The sequence below is a fragment of the Panthera tigris genome, chromosome E2 (genome assembly GCF_018350195.1).
Source record: "Panthera tigris isolate Pti1 chromosome E2, P.tigris_Pti1_mat1.1, whole genome shotgun sequence".
NCBI classification, from domain to species: domain Eukaryota; kingdom Metazoa; phylum Chordata; class Mammalia; order Carnivora; family Felidae; genus Panthera; species Panthera tigris.
In genome coordinates, this window is record NC_056674.1 from 60,909,578 (window position 1) to 60,928,592 (window position 19,015).

A 19,015-nucleotide genomic window follows, 5' to 3' on the forward strand; every position below is an offset into this window, starting at 1 on the left:
AGTTCCTCATCCCAAGTTTCTCCTTTCAAAGTCATTCAAATACTGTATTTTCATATAGAGTCTTTAAACAATTCAACAAGTCTTTCTTGAGCTACTTCTAGAACAAGTGTCATGCCCTAGGAGCAATCACGGAGACCAACCCTATTGTCACTAAGCATGCAGTCCTTCTTTTCACAGGGCAGATGTAATCCAACCCCTGCGTATTCCATCAATTCTGCTAAGTCCTTTTGTATTTATTTATTAACGTCTTCGAGAGAGGCAGTAAAGCAGGGGAGAAGGGGGGAGGCGGGGGGGTGGGGGGGGTGGGAGAGGGAGAGAGAGAACCTTAAACAGGCTCCACGCTTAGCGCAGAGCACAGCGCAGGGCTCGATCCCACAACCCTGGGATCATGACCTGGGCTGAAATCAAGAGCTGGAAGCTCAACCAACTAAGCCGCCCAGGCCCCCAACTGTGTTTATGTGGCTCTAACAAGGTGGGGTGGCATATTCCTTGGGAGTGAATATCTGACTAAGACCCAGAGGCTGGAGGGAGTCATCCTGTAGCTCTGGACGAGCAAAGATTTGCAAGGGAGGCAACAATGTGCACTCAGCAGGGCCCTGTTCCAGACGGAGGACCAGCATGTGTCGAGGCCATGAGAGAATACGGCACGTGTCCCGATCCAGGAAATGGAAGCCAATGTAGCCAAAGCATCCGGAGTTAAGAGGGAGAGTGATGGGGGATCACATGGGGGGCTTCGGGGAAGAGGTCACGCAATTAGGGTTAGATTGTTAATAACCACTTGGGACCTTACCATAAAAATAACATTTGTAGTTCTACTGTACCATAAAACACTATTTACAGACAGTTTTGAGTGTGGAGGGAGAGAAACAGAGAGTTAAGCACAGAAGAATAACAAAAACCAACAAGGAAACACATAGCTTGGTCTGACTTAGCTTAAAAGATACCACGAATAAGACCCATCAAACAGAAAAAAGAGCCACCTCGGAATAGAAACACCTTGATCAGAATTAACAACCTAGTTGTTAAAGTGGATCATTTCCTAAGCCTTTTAGGCTTTCTATGCTGATTATCTCTAACTGCCTGAGTTCCAGGAGCTGAGGACTGACCCCTTCTTTCCTACAGCTGTAAAATAAAACTGGAAAAGTTGAATAGCACAAAAAAATCCATTTGAAATACAACTAAGAGAACACATACTGGGGCACCCGGGTGGCTCAGTCGATTAAGCGTCTGACTTCGGCTCAGGTCACGATCTCACGGTTCATGGGTTCAAGCCCCCCCTTGTCAGGCTCTGTGCCGCCAGCTCGGAGCCTGGAGCCCGCTTTGGATCCTGTGTTCTCCCTCTCTCTCTGCCCCTCCCCCGCTCATGCTCAATCTCTCCCTAAAGGTAAACAAACAAAAAAATTAAGAAAACGCAGAGTAAAAAATGTCAAGACAATGACTTTTAGTCATTGGGGTTCATTTAATTTCTTCAGGAGGCTCTCGTCAAATGGGCCATGCACCGACCCAACGGCAGTGACACAGTGCGCAGTCAGCATTCTGCCCTTTAACTAGCAGATATCCTATTAGAGAAAGCTCACCCACCACGCTTACCATGTGAGGGATGAAGGGCCTTACGCGGGGCAGTGGACGGATCAAAACACTTATTTTGGCAACAAATGCAGATTATGCTCTGAACCAGCATTTACTGACACTCTCTAATTATGTTATTTCATTGATAATGGGCTCATTGCCCATATGCAAAATAACTGTGCTACACTGGATAAAACATAACCTTACTGTATCAAATGTACTTAAAAACCCAAGGCACACACAGCTTCTAGAAAAATACTCTCAAATACAAACAGCAGAGCTCAGCTCTGTCCGTGGAAAGTTCTGCTTGTCACCGTATCAACACTGTAATTACAGAGAACATGACAGCCTCCAGTCGTAAGCAGCCCATCTGGTTTAGAGAGATGAACGGCGGTGCCGTGTGATTAGCGTGGCTGGTCTGCAGCGGGTCTAGAACATCTGACAGGCCCCAGCGAGGAAGACAGCTGACACAAAGTTAGAACTGCAAATGAGGAACTTGAGACGATGTGACACCTTTCAAAACAAACTTCTGGTAAATTCTATGTATATTTTGCCACAACTTAAAAAAATATTGAGGAAAAAAACCTCTGAAACTTTCAAAGTTGGATCAAGTTTAGCAATATCTTGAGGGAGCTTTTTAACTAAGTCAGGAGGCACGCACAAAGGACACAGAAAAATGTCAAAGCTACTTGGTCTTTGTCTCCTCCCAGCCCATTCAGGAGGGCCAGCCTATCGACCGACGGGTATCCAGCTCGGAGCACCAACCACACAGAGGACAGCAGCTGAATGGAGGGCGGGGGAGGCAACTCCGAGATAAGGATCCGATTCAAGGGTCACAATCAAAGTTGAGCAAGATGTTTTTCCTTTTTTTCTTTTTTTAACTGCACTTTCAAAGGAATATCAGAAGACTTGTGCAATCAGTCTCCAAAGACACAACACAGAGCAGGTCTTCCGGGACAACATTTCGGATGAGAAATCAAGGTCCCCAAATGAACGGAACACACGTCTGGGGGTCTCTGATTTGCAACTATTCAAGCTATGCCATTGACCGGGTTTGCAGGAACCAAAATAGCAACTGTTTCAACTGCACTGTTTCCACCAGCAATATCCTGTTACACAGCTTTGCTGAGCGCCGCTCCTCACTCCGCCACAGGCACCAAAATATTCCAAGGTTTGCAACTCAACAACTGTGAGCACTTTCACTCCTTAGCTTAAAAGGAATGTTGAGCATACTGCTCAAATCACTTCAAAAACTGCCACCTTACAAGAAAGCCTGAAATGCGATTTTTCCACCGGGAAATCTGCAAAACCATCCTGTTCTTGCAAAGGGATAGAAAACTTCCTATAACCTGTAGGAACCAGGAAACCTAGGCATGCCGCATCTCAACTGCGGGAGAGAAAATGGTTTTCAAAGCACGGGGCCAGCTTAGGCCAGCTTAATCTTTCAAAGCCTCTTCCAAAAACCCTTGGACGCCGAGATACAGGCTAGCTTTCCAAAAGAACAGCAGAAGCAGTAAAACCTTGATGAGGCACCAGGAAAAGAGCAGACCTCAAGAAAAACGAAGAGTTCTTCACCCCCATCCACAAACGGCAAAGATACAAAATTTAACAGCACAATCCCTCTTTGAGAGAAGACTGAATCCATGTGGCATGGCCAGCCACACACACACACACACACGCTCACTCACATACACACGCTCACTCTCACACACACACACACACACACACACACACTCACTCACTCACTCACTCGCAGCTACCGCCCTGCCAGGGGATGATGAAATGAGGAACGGAAATTAACATTTCAGGCAACGTCTCACATTGTTCCTTGAGGCCAAGGACTGCTGTTGCAGCCGCCACCGCCACCGCTTCCCTCCCACCCGCCCCCCAGTCCCGCCTACCCTCCCCCCAGACGACACCCCCGCGCCGCTGCCCCGCATTCCTGCCCCTCCGCGGGCCTACGCGCGCCTCCTGCACCCCCGGCGCCCCCACTCTCCCTTCACGACTCCCGTCCGCCCGCCCCCTCCGGCTCGGAGCCCGAGAACCGCCTGCTCCCATTTCAAAACAGTGATAATAATAGGGACGCTGGGAATAACAACTACAACCGACACTGCGAACGCACCCCTCCCTCGGGTCAGAGGTCGGCGCACCCGCTCCCCAGGTGCCCGGGGCCCCCGTCGGCCCCTCACGGCCGCCCCGAGCCCTCCCAAGTCCCCCAGGCGCACTCTCAACCCCTCACGGCTGCCCAGCCCCCCCCCGCCCCCCGCCAGGCCCACCTGGAGCCCCCGTCGGCCCCGCGCGGCTGCCCAGAGCCCCCGCAGGCCCCTCACGGCTGTCTGGGCCCCCAGGCCCACCCAGAGCCGCCGTCAGTTCCTTCACGGCTGCCCCTGGCCCCGCAGGCCCACCCAGAACCCCACCCGGAGCCCCTCACGGCGGCCCCGGGGCCTCCAGGCCCACCCGGAGCCCCTCACGGCTGCCCGGGCCTCCCAGGCCCACCCGCAGCCCCGCGTCGGCCCTCCGCGGCTGCCCGGGCGCCCCCCCCCGCTTCCGGCCCCCCCAGGGGCCCCCCGTCAGCCCCTCACGGCTGCTCGGGCCCCCCGGAGCCCCAAGTCGGCCCCTCAGGCCCCCCGGCGCCTGCCGCGCTGCTCCGCCAAGAGAGGAGGCCTGCAGGCCTCGAGGCGGCCCCACGCCCGGGCGCCCGCCCCGACCCCCGGCCCGGCCCGCGGCGGCTCTCACCGGCTCCCGGCTGCACGGCTCCGCGGGGCTCAGCGGCGGCGCGCGGGCGAGGCCATGCAGCCCCAGCCCGTCTCCCGGCCCGAGCGGGAAGGCGGCGGCGGCGGGCTCCGAGCGCCGGCGAAGCGGCGAGGCCGGCGGGAGGCGAGCCCGCCCCTCGGGCGCGGCCAGGCTCGGGCGGCGCCGCGGCGGCGCGGGCGCTCACTGAGGGGACTTCGGGCCGCGCGCTCGGCGGCGGCGCCTCCCCGCCTGGGGCCCTCGCTCCATCGCGCTCCGGCTCGGCGGCCTCTGGCTCCCGGACCCGGCGGCGGCTGCGGCGGGCGCCGGCCGCATGAGACGCCGCCGCCCATTGGCCCGCCGTATCCGCCTCCGCCATTGGCCCGCTGCGGCCGGGCACAGGACTGCGCACGTCACGGCGTCGGGGAGGAAGTGCGCCGGCGGGGGTGAAGGGGCGGCAGCGAGAGGGACAGCTTCGGTGACAGGCCTGGGGCGGGACCAGAGGACGTTCCGGGACGGATTGGTCCAAGTCGTGCGTCCGGGCGCACGGCACGTTGGGAAGCGAGCAGCTGGATTGGCTGCTTGCCTCGCAGAGGGGGCGGGCCTTTTGTTCCCGGACGCGACGATTGGTCTTTCCAAATGCCGGAAGCGACGAGGGGAACGGTCGAAAGCCGGGATCCAGCGTCCACGGAGCGGGGAGATGAGGTATCGGCGGCGCTGGGCCTCAGCCCGGCAGCCTCGGCCCCTGGTCCGAGTCCCCCCGCCCGCGCGGCTTGAGGAGACCAGGCGGCGCGCGCTGGTGCGGGCGGACCGCGGCCGTCGCGCCCCTGCCCTGTGGTTAAGTGGAGGCGCGCGCGGTGCTCCGCGTGCGGCGGGTGCGGGCAGCGCGGGAAGCAAGGACCGCGCCCGCCTCGCAGGGCCACCGGGAGGACTGCGCGAGGAGTGTGCGCGGCCCTTGGCAGGGGCTCGGCACGTAGGAAACTGGAAGCGGTGGTCCCTCCGCAGCGGCTGCCTTCCGGGCTCCGATTTCCCCGCTCCCAGCCAGTAACTTCCCTGGGTGAGCGGGGCGCCGTGGGCTGTCGAGCACCCTCGGGATGATGACCCAGGGGCCCGGTGGACACCTCATTGTAAGGATTCCCTGGGAACACTGATAAAATTGGGACTCCGGCCCCCACGCCCACTTGCGTAAATCTAGATGGAGGGAAGGAGGAATTAGGATTTTCTATGTTGGTCTCTGATGATACTCATCCTTGGAAAATTTTCAAAATCACTGACCTTAGCCAATCCAATACTCTCTAGAGGGAGTTTGCCTTGGAAATAGTCTGACAAGATAAAAGCAAAGAATTTTAACAGAAACAGAACTTGTAAGTAAAAACTACAGTAGAGAAAAGAAATGCAGAGTAAAGTGAACGAAGCCATTTAGTGCATTTATTCACAGAGGTTTATTGCCATGGGCCAAACACTATATCAAGCCCTGGAAAGTCGACGGGAACAGAGCAGGTGGAGTCTCTACCAGCTGGGATTTAGCGTCAGGCGGGGAAAACGTGTTTATCAAACAGCCACACAATATGCACTTTGAGAAAGACGTACAAGGAGTTATGAAAGAATATTGAGTGAAAACCAGGTCTAGTCTGGGGGAGCGGCTTGCAAAAGATTTCCATAAGGTGCTACACTCGAACTGCTGCTGTCAGAAGTCTGAGGAAGAGGTGAGTAGATGGGAGAATATTCTAGGTCTGCTGTCCAATAGGATAGCTTCTAGCCACATAGGACTGTTAAGTCCTGGAGATGTGAGTCCAAACTGACATGTACTGTGAATATAAAATACACACCAGATTTCAGACTTAGCATGAAGAAGAAAAGAATGTAAAATATCTCAAAAAAATGTTTTTTATTACACATGGAAGTGATAGTACTTTGGATAATGGCATTAAATAAAATATAGCTTTGAAACTGATTTTATCCTTTTTTTTTTCCCTAATCATTGCTACCAGGAAATTTTGTTTTTATTACTAAGAAATGTTACTTTGTATAAGCAGGCTCCACACCCAACATGGGCCTCGAACTCTCGACCCGGAGATCAAGAGTTGGATGCTCTACCAACTGAGCCAGCCAGGCACCCCAACTGCTAGGAAATTTTGAATGCCATCCTGGCTGCATTCAGTTTCGTGGGCAAAGGAGCAAGCTAACTGGTGCCCTTAAGTTGGAGAGGGTTGCGGTGGCCCAAGGGGCCATATGCACGTATTTAAGGCTTTTAAGTGCCCGCTGTGTTTTCAGCACTGTTGTAAGACCTCCGTGAAATACAGGGCAATGGGGGCAGAGGAGGCATGCTGTTTAATATAAGTTAGTAGGTGAAGAACTCAGATAAGATCATCTTTGAGGAGGACCCCTCAAAGGACTGAAGCAAGGCGTGATTTGGAGAAAATCACCCCAGATGGGGCAGGAAGGAGCCCCACAAGCACAGAATAAAACCCAGGCAAACAAGATGAGGAAGATCACTGAGCAAGGGTCCCACTCGGAGTTGGGAAATCACCCGAAGCCACTGCAGGGTCGCAGGACCACGAGCCGTGGCCTGACCTGTTGAAGGATCACGCGAGACGACGAGAGCACAGAGAAGGTGGGGCGAGGTAGCAGTGCCATTATGCCCGCGAGTCTGGGATGTGTTTTGAAGACAGAGTTGGCAGGACTTGTGGGTTGTAAGAGAGAAGGGTCTGGGCTGAAGTCAGCACCGGATGGCAGGGCTCCAGGGGGGATAGAGCTTTGGGCTGAAAAACTGGGAGTTTACTTTTATACAGTTAAGTGCAAGATGCTTAGGTCTCCATGTGGGTAATGGGTTGGGGGGGGGGGCAACCACAGAAAGCAGAGAGGTAGCTAGGCACAGGTGAGGCCTCGCAGGCACACAAATGATTTTTTTTTTTTTTTAAGTTTATTTTTGAGAGAGAGAGGGAGACAGCATGAGCAGGGCAGAGGTAGAGAGAGGGAGACACAGGAACAGAAGCAGGCTCCAGGTCCCAGCTGTCAGCGCAGAGCCCGATTTGGGGCTCAAACTCACAAACCCAGAGATCGTGACCTGAGCCAAAGTCGGATGCTTAACTGACTGAGCCCCCCAGGTGCCCTGGCACACGAATTTTTTTTTTAGCCTGCAAGCAGCACCTGCCAGTGAAGGGCTTTAATCAGGAAGCACAGGGACAGAGTCCTGTTCTAAAACACCGCTTTTGAAACAGTGTGAAGGTTGAGACCATGATGAGAGGCCAGGTGGGAAGCTGTTGCAATAGTTCCAGAGAAAAGAGAAACAGGAAGGGGGGTGGCGAAGCGGTGAGGACGGCAGAGTAGGAGAGCAGGGGCCAGGTGGAGGTAGCATCGCTGAGGCTGGGGGGCTTGACGGGGGCTACCAAACAGCCAGCATTGCCACACCTTCCATTTTTTCCATGGAAACCAGAAACCAAATTTTTATAGGACAGTTCAGTAAAAACAATTTGCCAAACATGTGGGCCAAACAAAACAAATTAGATCTACAAATTCCTCCTCTGGATCCCCACAGGCTAGTTCTCCGCAGGGTAGTATCCTCCCCACAGGCTTTCCTGGCAAGCCTGTTTGCTTTAATGCAGTTACCTGGACCCACCGGGAGATTCAGGTTCAAGAAACCAAGATCCTGCCCAAAGCATTTATGTTGCAGTATGTCTCTGTTCCCCAGGAGCCAAAAGAAGAAATTATTGATTAAACATAAGCCAAATGTGGCTTCGGAAAAATCCAGTGCCCTGGTGATGCTTGACGCCCTCCCAGAGAAGAAATGATGTGACCTTTTACTCCTAAGCCAAGCTGCTTGAAGCGACTCTCCACCCTCCGCAGGACACCACCTGCCCCCCCCCCCCACGTGGACCTGGAGAGTGATGGTGCCTGGGTGAGGCTCTTCTCACCCTTGCAAAACTGCCGGAGGCTGCTGCTGAAAGGGAGGCGGCCCAGCCACCTTGCTTTCTGTCTGCTTCCTCTTCTACACAAGTGGCAGAAGTGGCCAGAGCAGGCCCACATTCTGATCCCTTCCCTTCTGCCTGTTACCCCAAGGCCAAGCCAGCCCCGCCTCAGCCCTGTGGTCAACCCCAGCTCTCCAGCATTCTTCACATTAGAATTTGGAACCACAACGAATTATCACATGCTTTGCTCCCACCGTAGCTCGTGACGCACGGCCCTCCCAAACCTCAGAGGAAGGACTAACTGCTGTGTGCGGCAAGAGTCAGATGTTCCTGGGACCCCTGGCCCCAGGACCACCGAGGCCACCCCGTCGTTTTTAAAACTTTGGACCCAGTATCTTTTCTGTAGCCTACCGGTTTTTATGTCATTTTAAAATCGATATGAAGTATTCTTCTCTTCAATTTCTCACAAATCCGACTAGAAAGGTTGAGAGTAAAAATAAATCTTCCTAAGACTTCTTTTCCTAGTGAGGGTGTCATAATATTGCATAATGTGTTTTATGTAATGAACGTCAGCTTGCAGAAAGCACGGAGCTTACTCAGCTGGGAGATGAATTGTGTACTCATTCAACAAATGCGTGGGTGCCTGCCGTGTGCTGGACAGCATTACAGCAGAGGCAGAACACAAATCTCTCAAACACTTTCATGGCCCAGACGGGGATTGAAAGACGGTCTTGTGGCTCTGCAGCTGGCATAGAACATTCCAGAAGCTTGGGTGGGTGGCCATGGTCAGGAAGTGATGTGACACCCATCTGCAGCCCAGAGACTCTGGGGTTTGTGAAGGAGCCATGGAGGCTTTGTCCTATTCAATCCCTGGAAACCAGCCCCTGCGGTACAGCTGAGCCCTACTGGTAAGGTGGTTGGGACGCCAGCCCTGGGGGGACCACAGTGCTCAGTGTCCGGAATGGTCCATTCACATCCTTTCGCTAATGCTGAATTCAGGGATGATTTAGTAACAAATTCCCCAAACTGTCCCTGGGTACTTCAAGATATCTTTAGCTGAAGAGGAACTCACAAAAGATAATCTTGAATCTAATCTGAGTCCCCTTTTTATTTTTTTAGTAATCTCTACACCCAACGTGGAGCTCGAACTCATGACCCTGAGATCAAGAATTACATGCTCTTCTGACTGAGCCAGCCAGGCACCCTCAAGTTCCCTTTTTAAGTGCATAAAATTCACATATCTTTGATAAAGAATAACCCTAATGACATTGGAATTGCCATGATTGAGACCAGGGGTTCACCAACTGTGGTTCAGGGACCCCTGGAGGCCACCCAAGACCTTTCTGGGGGTCAGCAAAAGTCTGGCAGTTTGGAGGGCATGGCTGCAGGCTGTCAGCAAAGGCAGCTATTCTCAAGAAGGCAATCCAGGGGCGCCTGGGTGGCTCAGTCGGTTAAGCGTCCGACTTCGGCTCAGGTCGTGATCTCACGGTCCGTGAGTTCAAGCCCCGCGTCAGGCTCTGTGCTGACTGCCCAGAGCCTGGAGCCTGTTTCGGATTCTGTGTCTCCCTCTCTCTCTGACCTTCCCCCGTTCATGCTCTGTCTCTCTCTGTCTCAAAAATAAATAAACGTTAAAAAAAAAAAAAATTTAAAAGAAGGCAATCCAGAGCCCTGGGTTCTGGAAGATTGAGTTGAATGTCACCAGACTGGAAGGTGTACCAGTTAACAAGGGAAGGAGGGAGAGAGGAGTGGTCCCACTGAGTCTGGGGAGAGGGTAAAAGGCTGTGTGCCAAGATAGAGAAGCACCAGGCCTCAGCAGTTTGGAGCTAGCAGATGGCCGCTGGAGCTGTCCTGCATCACGTATGTACCTGCCTGGTGGTGAGAAGCAGAAACCTTTGGAGATGAGCTTGCTGGAGGGGACATCCAGGCCCAGGCGGCAGAAGCCCGGAGGATGTCAGTCACTCAGCACTTTCCTGGAACAGGCAGCCTGGGAATGCTCACCCCTCCCTGCTTCACCAGCCTGCTCAGAGACGGAGACTGCGCTTTATGGGTACACGTATCTTTCAAAACAATTATACGGCACTGGGGACAGCAGAGATGCTCAGTATTAAAGGAATTAGTCAATGTTGTGCCCGAAACCCAGCTTTACTTTGCAACTTTAAAAAGTATTCAGAAAATAAAAGGACAGAAATGCTACCAGAAAAGAAAGAAAAGAAATGCTACAGGGCTGCTGCTGTGTTTCAGTGTTGAATACTGTGTCTGACCCTGTGGGTGGCACCCACACTGTCCAGCAAGGCTGGCTTCTTGGCACCTGCTAACCGCAGAGCTCCCAGGCGAATGTTTGAGTCCCTCCATTCTGCCTGGAGACAGGTTACGCCCACAGTCTATGGGCTCTGGGTCACTTTGTTTATTCTGCTCAAGAAACTGTAACCTTGGGGCACCTGGGGGGCTTGGTTAAGCATCCGGCTCTTGGCTTTGGCTCAGGTCATGATCTCACAGGTTGTGGGTTCGAGCGAGCCCCACATTGTGCTCTGTGCTGACAGCATAGAGCCTGCTTGGGATTCTCTCTCTTCCTCTCTCTCTTTGCCCCTACCCTGCTCACTCACTCTCTCACAAAATAGATAAATAAACTTTTAAAAAGGATATTTAAAAAATAATAATAATAGTAAAAATAATAGAGTCCCTTTCTCTGTGAAGTCGGCGCCGGCCACCCCATCTCACGCTTTGTCTCTGTGACCACTTACAATCTCACGGACCGTGTGCTTTGCTGACGTGGCTGACTTTTGTTTCTCACTAGAACAGAAGCTCAGTGAGGACAAGCATCTGTCCACTGCTGTGTCCCTAGCGCCTAGGTCGTGGCCACAAAGTACCTGTTAAGGGAAATTTCATTTTATCCCAAAAAATCTATTTTTTTCTCCAGGTTCTTTCATTTTCTGCGACTACTTTGAGGGCCTCTCACCAATCCCCCAAAAGTCACCACCTGGCCCTTTCGCCCTCCCTCCCCTTCCCCATCTTTCCTTTAGAACCAGTAACAGCTCTGGGGAAGGGGGGGGGCTCTTTCCCCTACCCCTCTGTATCTCTCCTCCTTTCTTTTGGCCTGGTTTTGTCCCTTCTCTTTTTGTTCTGCTTTACAGAACACGCGGGAATGAGCCAGCAGTCTGTGAGAACCGGGCGTTAGAAGGTCTCAGTGAATAAAGGCAAGGTTTTCCTTAGCGGGAGGCACACAGGGGAGGGACGTCTGGCAACACTGGTCTGTCGCTGTGTCTCTCCGTTACACTGCGGCTGTCCGAGTTCAGTGTGCCTCACAGCAACTTCTACGGAAGTAGGTCCACCGTTGATTTGCTGAAAAGCCATGATGGCCATAGACCTCTGGGATCTAGCACCAGCAAGCTGGTGAACACTCGGTGCCTTAATGGAAGGGCACAGAGACCTAGGACCGTCCTTGTTCAGGGGAAGAGCATGCTCTGTCCAACCCCGCGAAAAGGAGTCGCTCGGCTGCCCGCTGCTGACTGTGGGTCAGGGAGCGGAGGCACAGCGGACCTGGTCACTGGCTACATCCTAGACCAGCAAGCAGAGGACCCTGTTGGCTACAGGGCACATTCAACTGCAAGCGGTCTGGGGGACCATGTACAAAAAGTGAATGCCTTCTTCCTTCAAATGTCTTCTCATTCCCCGAAACAAGTGACCCCTGGGGCCAGGGAGATAGCAAGCTAGTGACTGCCAGGAATAGCTATAAACCAGACATCCCGACATGGTCCCTCTCTGCTGGTAGCTGAACCCAGATGAGACTTCTGAGCCCACACTGGGGGGTCATGGAGGGAGGGACCCCGGGGCCTCTGGCCAGTGACGACTCCCCAGTAGCTAGTGAACCTGGACAGGCAAACCCCAACTTGGACCAACAACACCCCAAAAACCCAACATAAACTTGCATCTAAAGAAACGGGGCGGCTCGTGATGAGGAGACGAGGCAGGGGGGTCCCACCCGCAGTGACTGGATCTAGGGCAAACCAGGTTGCCCCACGCCTCACCTGCAGCCTTTGCTCCTTTACACGTGGGCCTCCTTCTCTCCAACCACGGTCGGCTTTCTCCACAGGGTGGGAAAGGGGGGAGCGGCCTGCTCGGTCCATCCTCTCCATGACCCCAAAGGCAGTCCCTTCATCTTCAAACAGGAGCTCTAAGGAAGGACGCCATTGGCTGACTTTGCATTCCTGAACCAATCATCGCACGGATTAGTGCAGCCCTAGGAAGGGCTGGGGTCGCGTGACCCAGGGGATCAGGATCCGAGGGGTGGATGTTGCTGAACAGACGTGAACAACAGACACCTTCTGTAATCATCACTGTGGTCAGCGGGCTCTCAGGAGACCCTCGATGACGCCCGCCCCCTGGAATTCACACCCTGGGGCCGTCCCTGCCACACGCTCCACGTGGTGAAGAGCTCAGGTCTCCTGCCAACAGCCAGGTGAGGGCGCCCCCCTGGAGAGCCACCCTCCAGCACCCGGAAAGCTTCACCTGGACCGCACCCTTGGGTAAGAGCCAAAACTACTTTCTCAACCACACCCGGACGCCCAATCCTCAGAAAACCGTGTGACACGATGAACATTGTTCTAACTTGCCAAGCGTCAGGCTGGTTTGTTCCACAGCAATGGACGGCTGATCGAAGCAACACAGCAAGCTAAGTTAATAGATTCAGTAAGTGCTGTCCACAGCTATGAGGGGTAGGGTACGCACAGAGGGCGTGGACCCTACCCTCTCCAGGTGTCCCCCGAGACACCGGTCCAGAATCTCACACCCAGCAGTCTAGTGAAACACAGAGCATACGTGGCTCTTTAGTCACACACAAATTTCTATACAGGTTGTTTGCGAGTAGAAATGGGCTTTTTATCCCTTTAAGAACAAAATCTGTGATTACAAAATCTCATACATATGGTGACTAAAACCCAGCTAACGAGCGATATGAGAAGAAATCACTTCCTAAGAAAGAGCTTTAGTTCAGAAACAAAACCTCCCAAAATTCAAAGAAATGAACGAGTTTATTCAAATGCTCCACAAGGAAGTATATCTTATAGAAGACGTCCTAATATTGGCCAAATACCTCGTTGTAGAACAGGTCACTCAGAGCTCTGTGACTCAGCCTTGGCAGCAGGAGCTCAGCAGAGTGACTCTGGGAGCAGTGCTTGCACCGTGCAACTGTCCCAGGGCCTCAGAGGCCAGGGCAAGTGTGGAAGCACCTGTTCTAAGAAAAGAGAAACAGCTTACTTTACTTGCTGCCAAGCTGCCCAATTTAGGAAGAAGCAAATAATTGCTCTGATAGGAGAAAGGAAGCCTAGATATTAAACCCAAAAACGGCCCAAAAGATCAATTTCTGTCTTGACTGCTAACATGTCATTCCTGTTTTACAGACAAGGAGGACAGATGGGGAGCAGCTTGCCTGAAGCAGGAACTTGAGAGCCCAGGACCCCCACCAGCCAAGGAACAGCTGCAGGGGTGGGAGCAGCAGAGGTCCTCTCTGCTCCCTCCTTCCACACCCCCCACCAAGGGTCGCCTGGCTTACAAACACACCTGGTGTCGGAGTGGCAATGCAGGAATCTAGGACATGGGACTGCAACCCGTTCACCGTGAGGTTGCCTCCGCCAGTTAAGGGAAGCCGCGTCCTGATGGACACTGAGTGCACAGAGCCGAGGAAGGACAGTTGAGTAAACAGAGGTTAAGAGGCACAGACAGGGGGCACCTGGGAGCTCAGTCGGTTGAGCATCCGAGTCTCAGGTCATGGTCTCATGGTTCGTGGGTTTGAACCCCACGAGCCTGCTTGAGATTTTGTCTCCCTTTCTCTCTCGGCCCCTCCCCTGCTTGCTTTCTCAAAAATAAATGAATAAATATTTTGAATAAATGAATCGATAATCTGTTCTTCCAGAATCTCATTTGCTATGACATCCCAGGAATAACTCCCAGATACGAATGACTTCCGGCTTCATGAGCTGTTTTCACGTACTTTTATTGTATTTTATCTTTATGACAAGACTGTGGGAAACCCAAGGCTGCTATTAGCCTCACTCTGTAGATAATTATTATCCCCATTTTAATGATGAGAAAATTGAGGCTCTGAGAAGGTAGTAACTTGCTCAACGTCACAGGATGAGGACAGAAGCCAGTGTTGTTTCCACAGAGGTTGGCCCCTTGCCACTACCCAGTATTGCTTCCCACTGACTTGTCAGTCAACAGAGTCAGACCACAATAACAATTTCTCTTCAAGCAGTATTAGCGGGATCCTAGCTTATACTCTTCCTAAACACATTCCTAAACACATACACATCCTAAACACATGTTAGAGGCTTTGGGTGATGAGGGAACAGGGATGGGAGGGGGGCTTGGTCGCTTCCTGTCAGGGCACATTGCACAGCTTTGATAGGGTGCAAGAAACCACTCTCTCGGAAGTTCGGTTCCGGTCACAGGACTGGTCTGGGCAGAGTGAGGGCAGGACGCAGTGAGCCGGAAGGCAGAAAGTGGGTGGGACAATTTAACCAGCAAAGAAAAAAACAGTGGAGGGAAGGCTGGGGAGGAAGGATTGACGGTGAAGGACCAAGGCAGGACATAAAAAACAAAAGGAAAGGCAGTTCAGTTGTGTGAATCACAGGCAGCCCTGGGCCGAGGGGCTGCTCCCTCCATGAACCAGCCACGAATAAGAATCTCTACAGAGGCACCAGTTGCTGGGGAGCTGAGCACCCATAATCCGGACACTGAATTTTAAAAATGTCCCCAAAGGTGCCTGGAAGGGCCAATCGGTTAAACGTCTGACTGCTGACTCTTGACTTCAGCTCAGATCAAGATCTCACCCTTCGTGGAATCAAGCCCAGGGTCAGGTTCCAAGCGGACAGCAGGGAGCCTGCTAGGGATTCTCCCTCTCTGCCCCTCCTCTGCTCCCATGCATGCACCAGCGCTCTCTCTCAAAATAAATAATCACTTAAAAAGTCCCAAAGTTTTCAGCAGTGAGGGAGGGGAAGGATATACAAATCATGCTACTTTTGTAATACATAAGGAACAATGGTGGGGAGCAGCGCAGCCCCAGAAACCAGTCCGACCAGCTCTGAGGCTCTGCACAATCACTCCTTAGCTGTGACCTTGGATGGGATTTAATGTGTTTGAGTCTGTTGCCTCATCTGTAAAGTAGATATTAAAAGTACTTCAGAGTTGTGAATATTAAGAGCATCCGATAGGGAGCCAGGCGCCAGTTAGTACTAAGATTGCCTGCAGAAATTTCCAGAATACAGAAAGAAAAGCACATGGAGAGCCTGGGTGGCTCAGTCTGTTAAGCATCGGACTTCGACTCAGGTCAGGATCTCTCCGCTGCTGAGTTTGAGCCCCGCATAGGGCTCTGTGCTGACATCTGAGAGCCTGGAGCCTCCTGCTTCAGAGTCTGTGTCTCCCTCTCTCTCTCTGCCCCTCCCCCACTCATGCTCGCTCGCGCGCTCTCTCTCAAAATTAAACATAAATTTTTTTTAAGCAAAAAAGAAACACGTTACCATAACCCTACCTCTGTAAGACATCCACCTAGTTTTTGGTTTTTCTACTCAACAAGCTTTTCAGCTCTGAGCAGTCAGCAGCGTCAAAGCTAAGCACTAAAGCGCTGGGCCTCACGCAGGCTGGGAAAGAGGAGGAAAGGTGCAGACAGCGGCGGCCAGGGGCCGGGTCTGCCTGGGCCAGCGACGAACCAAAAGGCCCCTCCCTCCTGCCTCGGGCTGGGGACGACTTCCAGAAGTCTTCGTGCCCTCCGCAGAAAATAACTAGTTAAGATGGCTATCTGTCCGAAATTAAACGTCCTCAGGACGAGGCTCCTGCCTGCGCAAGGGCGCCCGGCCACCCTCCCTGCTCTGACCGCGAGCCCCGCGGGCCCCTTTCAACTGCCCGGCGGCGCGCTGCCGCCCGACCCCCGGAGACCCGCAGACGGACCAGGGTCCGCTTCCGGTCCCGGGAGGGGGGGGGGTTCGGGGTCCGAGTCCGGGTCCCGTGGGGTCTGGGGGTCGGGGTCCGAATCCCAGTCCCGGGAGCGGGTTGAGTCCGAGTCCGTGTACCGGTCCCGGGTGACGGTCCAGTCTTTTGGGCGCGTCTCCCTCCTTGCTCCGCCCGGGAAAAGGACGGCCGCCCCAGCAGCGGCGCCCCTGGCCGGCGTGGCTGCAGGATGCAGCCCGGCGCAGAGTCACGACACTCTTCTTTCAGGGCTCTATGCGCGGTGCCCCGCACAGGCTGCCACCTAATAAACCGCTAGGTTACGCCAGTCCGGTCGGGGTTGCGGCGGGACGCCGGGGGCACCGAGCCTTGGCAGCCCCCACCGCGCAGGCGCTCCCGGGTAGCCCGACTGCGCAGGCGCCGCTTCCGCGCCAACATGGCGGCCGTGTTGCTGCTGCTGCGTGCCCTCCGTCGGGGCCCGACTCCGGGGCCCGGGCGACTGCGGGGCTCCTGCTCGGGCTGGAGCCCAGGCCTCACCACCGAAGGCGGGAGGAGGTGCCAGCACTTCGTCTACAGGCCTCCGATCCGACTCGCGGGCGCCGGAGGCCAAGCCAAGCAGGTAACCGCCGACCCCAGGCTGGGACCCTGCCCCCTTCCTGAATCTGGGCCGGGCCTCTCCCGCCCCGCCTCCGCCCCGGCTGGGTCCCTCCCCCTTCCCCTGATCCCCCTCCGCAGCCCCGGGCAGGCCCCTCCCCCTCCCCCATAGGCCTCCCCCCGCTCTCCCCGCGCCCCCGCCGGCCCCTGAGCCCGAGCGTTGCCTTCCAGTCCAGTGATGCGGGGTGGTACGGAAGGGCCGGGGCAGCCTTGGAGAGACTCCGCACAGGCTCCAGCTTGGATTTTTCCAGCCCTTATTTCCTGTATTGATATTTTCTGCCTGTTTGCCTGAATTCCTGGCATCTTAAAATTGAATCCAAGGGCGCCTGGCTGGCTCAGTCGGTGGAGCGTGAGACTCTTGATCTCCAGGTTGAGTTCGAGCCCTACATTGGGTGTAGAGATTACTTAAAAATCTTTTTTTTTTTTTAATTTGTAAAAAATATTTATTTTTGAGGAAGAGAGAGAGAGAGAGAGAGACAGTATGAGCGGGGGAGGGGCAGAGAGACAGGGAGGCACAGAATCCGAAGCAGGCTCCAGGCTCCAAGCTGTCAGCACAGAGCCCGACCTGGGGGGCTCGAACTCATGAACTATGAGATCATGACCTGAGCCAAAGTCGGACGCTTAACCGACCGAGTCACTCAGGCACCCCTAAAAATAAAATCTTTAAAAAAAAATAGATAAATATGGGGCGCCTGGGTGTCTCAGTCGGTTGAACATCCGACTTCGGCTCAGGTCATGATCTCGCGGCCTGTGAGTTCAGCCCCGCATCGGGCTCTGTGCTGACAGCTCGGAGCCTGGAGCCTCCTTCCTATTCTGTGTCTCCCTCTCTCTGCCCCTCCCCCACCCATGCTGTCTCTCTCTCTCTCTCTCTCTCTCTCTCTCTCTCTCTCTCTGTCTCTGTCTCTGTCAAAAATAAACATTTTAAAAAATGTTTAAAAAAATAGATAAATAAATTGAATCTACTAAAAGTTTCACTGATTTTAGCGGAGAACAATTTCACAATGGGCTCATTTGGATCTGATCTCCTGAGGATTAGTTCCAAATAGTACTTGGCGTTCGGTTCGAAGTGGGCTGAGGTTTTGTGAGCCAAACACCACGTGATTGTATTTGACTTTTGTCTTGTAGCTTCACGTGTTATGAACTCAAATTCACGGAGCATTCTCTGGCCAGGACTGTTCTAGGCTCTGCTCAGGTTAACTCTTCATCCAGAAAACAAAGACCCTAAGTCCTGGTGCCTTTATGGCTGATTTTTTTTACCCAGTCTTAGGAGCTCAGCCTTGACATCCTAGGTCATAATTTATTGTTGTTATTATATTTTATCATAACTTGAGGACCAGTTTGAATTATAATTCTATTGTTTTCTAGCTTACTGACTGTCCTTCCTTAACCTGAGGGCAACTATAGGTTTATTACCTTTTTTCCTGCCTTTTAGTTCCGTTGAAAAGGAAGTTCGTGCTTTATTATCATCAGTCTGAACCTGTGCTCATTTTATGAAAATAACTGATGTAGTCAGGTCACACAGTGTGAAATCTCAGCAGGTTACCTCGCCAGTGGCTATAATAGTAGTAAAACTAAAGTAACCTGGTTTAAGCAAACTGTTTGGGTCTGACTTTGAAGAATGACAATTTTCGTTTTGTTTGCTGTATCTTTCACACTGATGTTAGTCATTTGTTGGGTCCAGTCCACGTTGTGTGGCTACCTCTTCTATGCCTGCTGCGTCTCACCGAACCAAGAATGTTAGTTTTAGTTAAATGGGACAGTAACTCGATAGACTAGGAATTTGCCTCTTGTTGCTAACGGGAGGTTACATGTTATGTGCTTGTTACCAGAAAGCGTTGAGCAAGGTGTTACTTTTCTTGATAGCAGCGGGACAGGGATGAACGAAGGGAGACATCAAAAGCAGATGAGGAAACTGCCAACAAAGAGAAAAAGTTAGGTTGGATCATTGACCTTAACATAACACGTATTCAAGTGGGAAAATGCTCACCCTGAGAGCAGAGCTTTGGAAAGACAGGCCAGTGAGCTGCTGTAGAGCCAGAAACGCTCTTCGTGGAACTGCTGTCTGGAGATGTCAGGATCAAGGGCCCTGGGCTCTCACAGCTGCCGTGTGTGTGTGTGTGTGTGTGTGTGTGTCTGTGTCTCTCTGTGTGCTTTTCCAGACTGTGATCCTTGGGTACAGAGTGGTAGCCAGCGCTCCCTGCCTGCCCCTCAGTATT

General features: G+C 53.1%; 2 protein-coding genes across 3 annotated transcripts in view; both read left to right on the top strand.

Annotated features, from left to right (window-relative positions):
• Positions 1–1,493: 1,493 nt before the first annotated feature.
• Positions 1,494–4,749, top strand: LOC122234006 (translation initiation factor IF-2-like). Its single transcript, XM_042968095.1, has 2 exons — positions 1,494–1,527; positions 3,731–4,749. Exons 1-2 carry the CDS (start codon positions 1,494–1,496, stop codon positions 4,747–4,749), a joined length of 1,053 nt encoding a protein of 350 aa, XP_042824029.1.
• Positions 4,750–16,433: 11,684 nt separating this feature from the next.
• Positions 16,434–19,015, top strand: part of SPG7 (SPG7 matrix AAA peptidase subunit, paraplegin) — a 32,461-nt gene continuing 29,879 nt past the window's right edge. Inside the window, exon 1 of one of the 2 annotated variants that reach the window (XR_006211637.1) lies at positions 16,434–16,764. Coding sequence is in view for 1 of the 2 variants with exons in the window: in XM_042967938.1 (XP_042823872.1) it covers positions 16,582–16,764 (183 nt within the window). In the remaining variant the exon portion in view is untranslated. The remainder of the gene's footprint in view (positions 16,765–19,015) is intronic. The other variant, XM_042967938.1, reaches the window with a different exon arrangement.

Excerpts from the sequence above, each read along its gene's own strand:
- LOC122234006 (XM_042968095.1), top strand. The coding sequence starts at position 1,494 with ATGCACCGACCCAACGGCAGTGACACAGTGCGCA. Across the intron at positions 1,528-3,730 it reads CGGCAGTGACACAGTGCGCA|GTGCCCGGGGCCCCCGTCGG; the intron begins GTCAGCATTCTG and ends CCCGCTCCCCAG.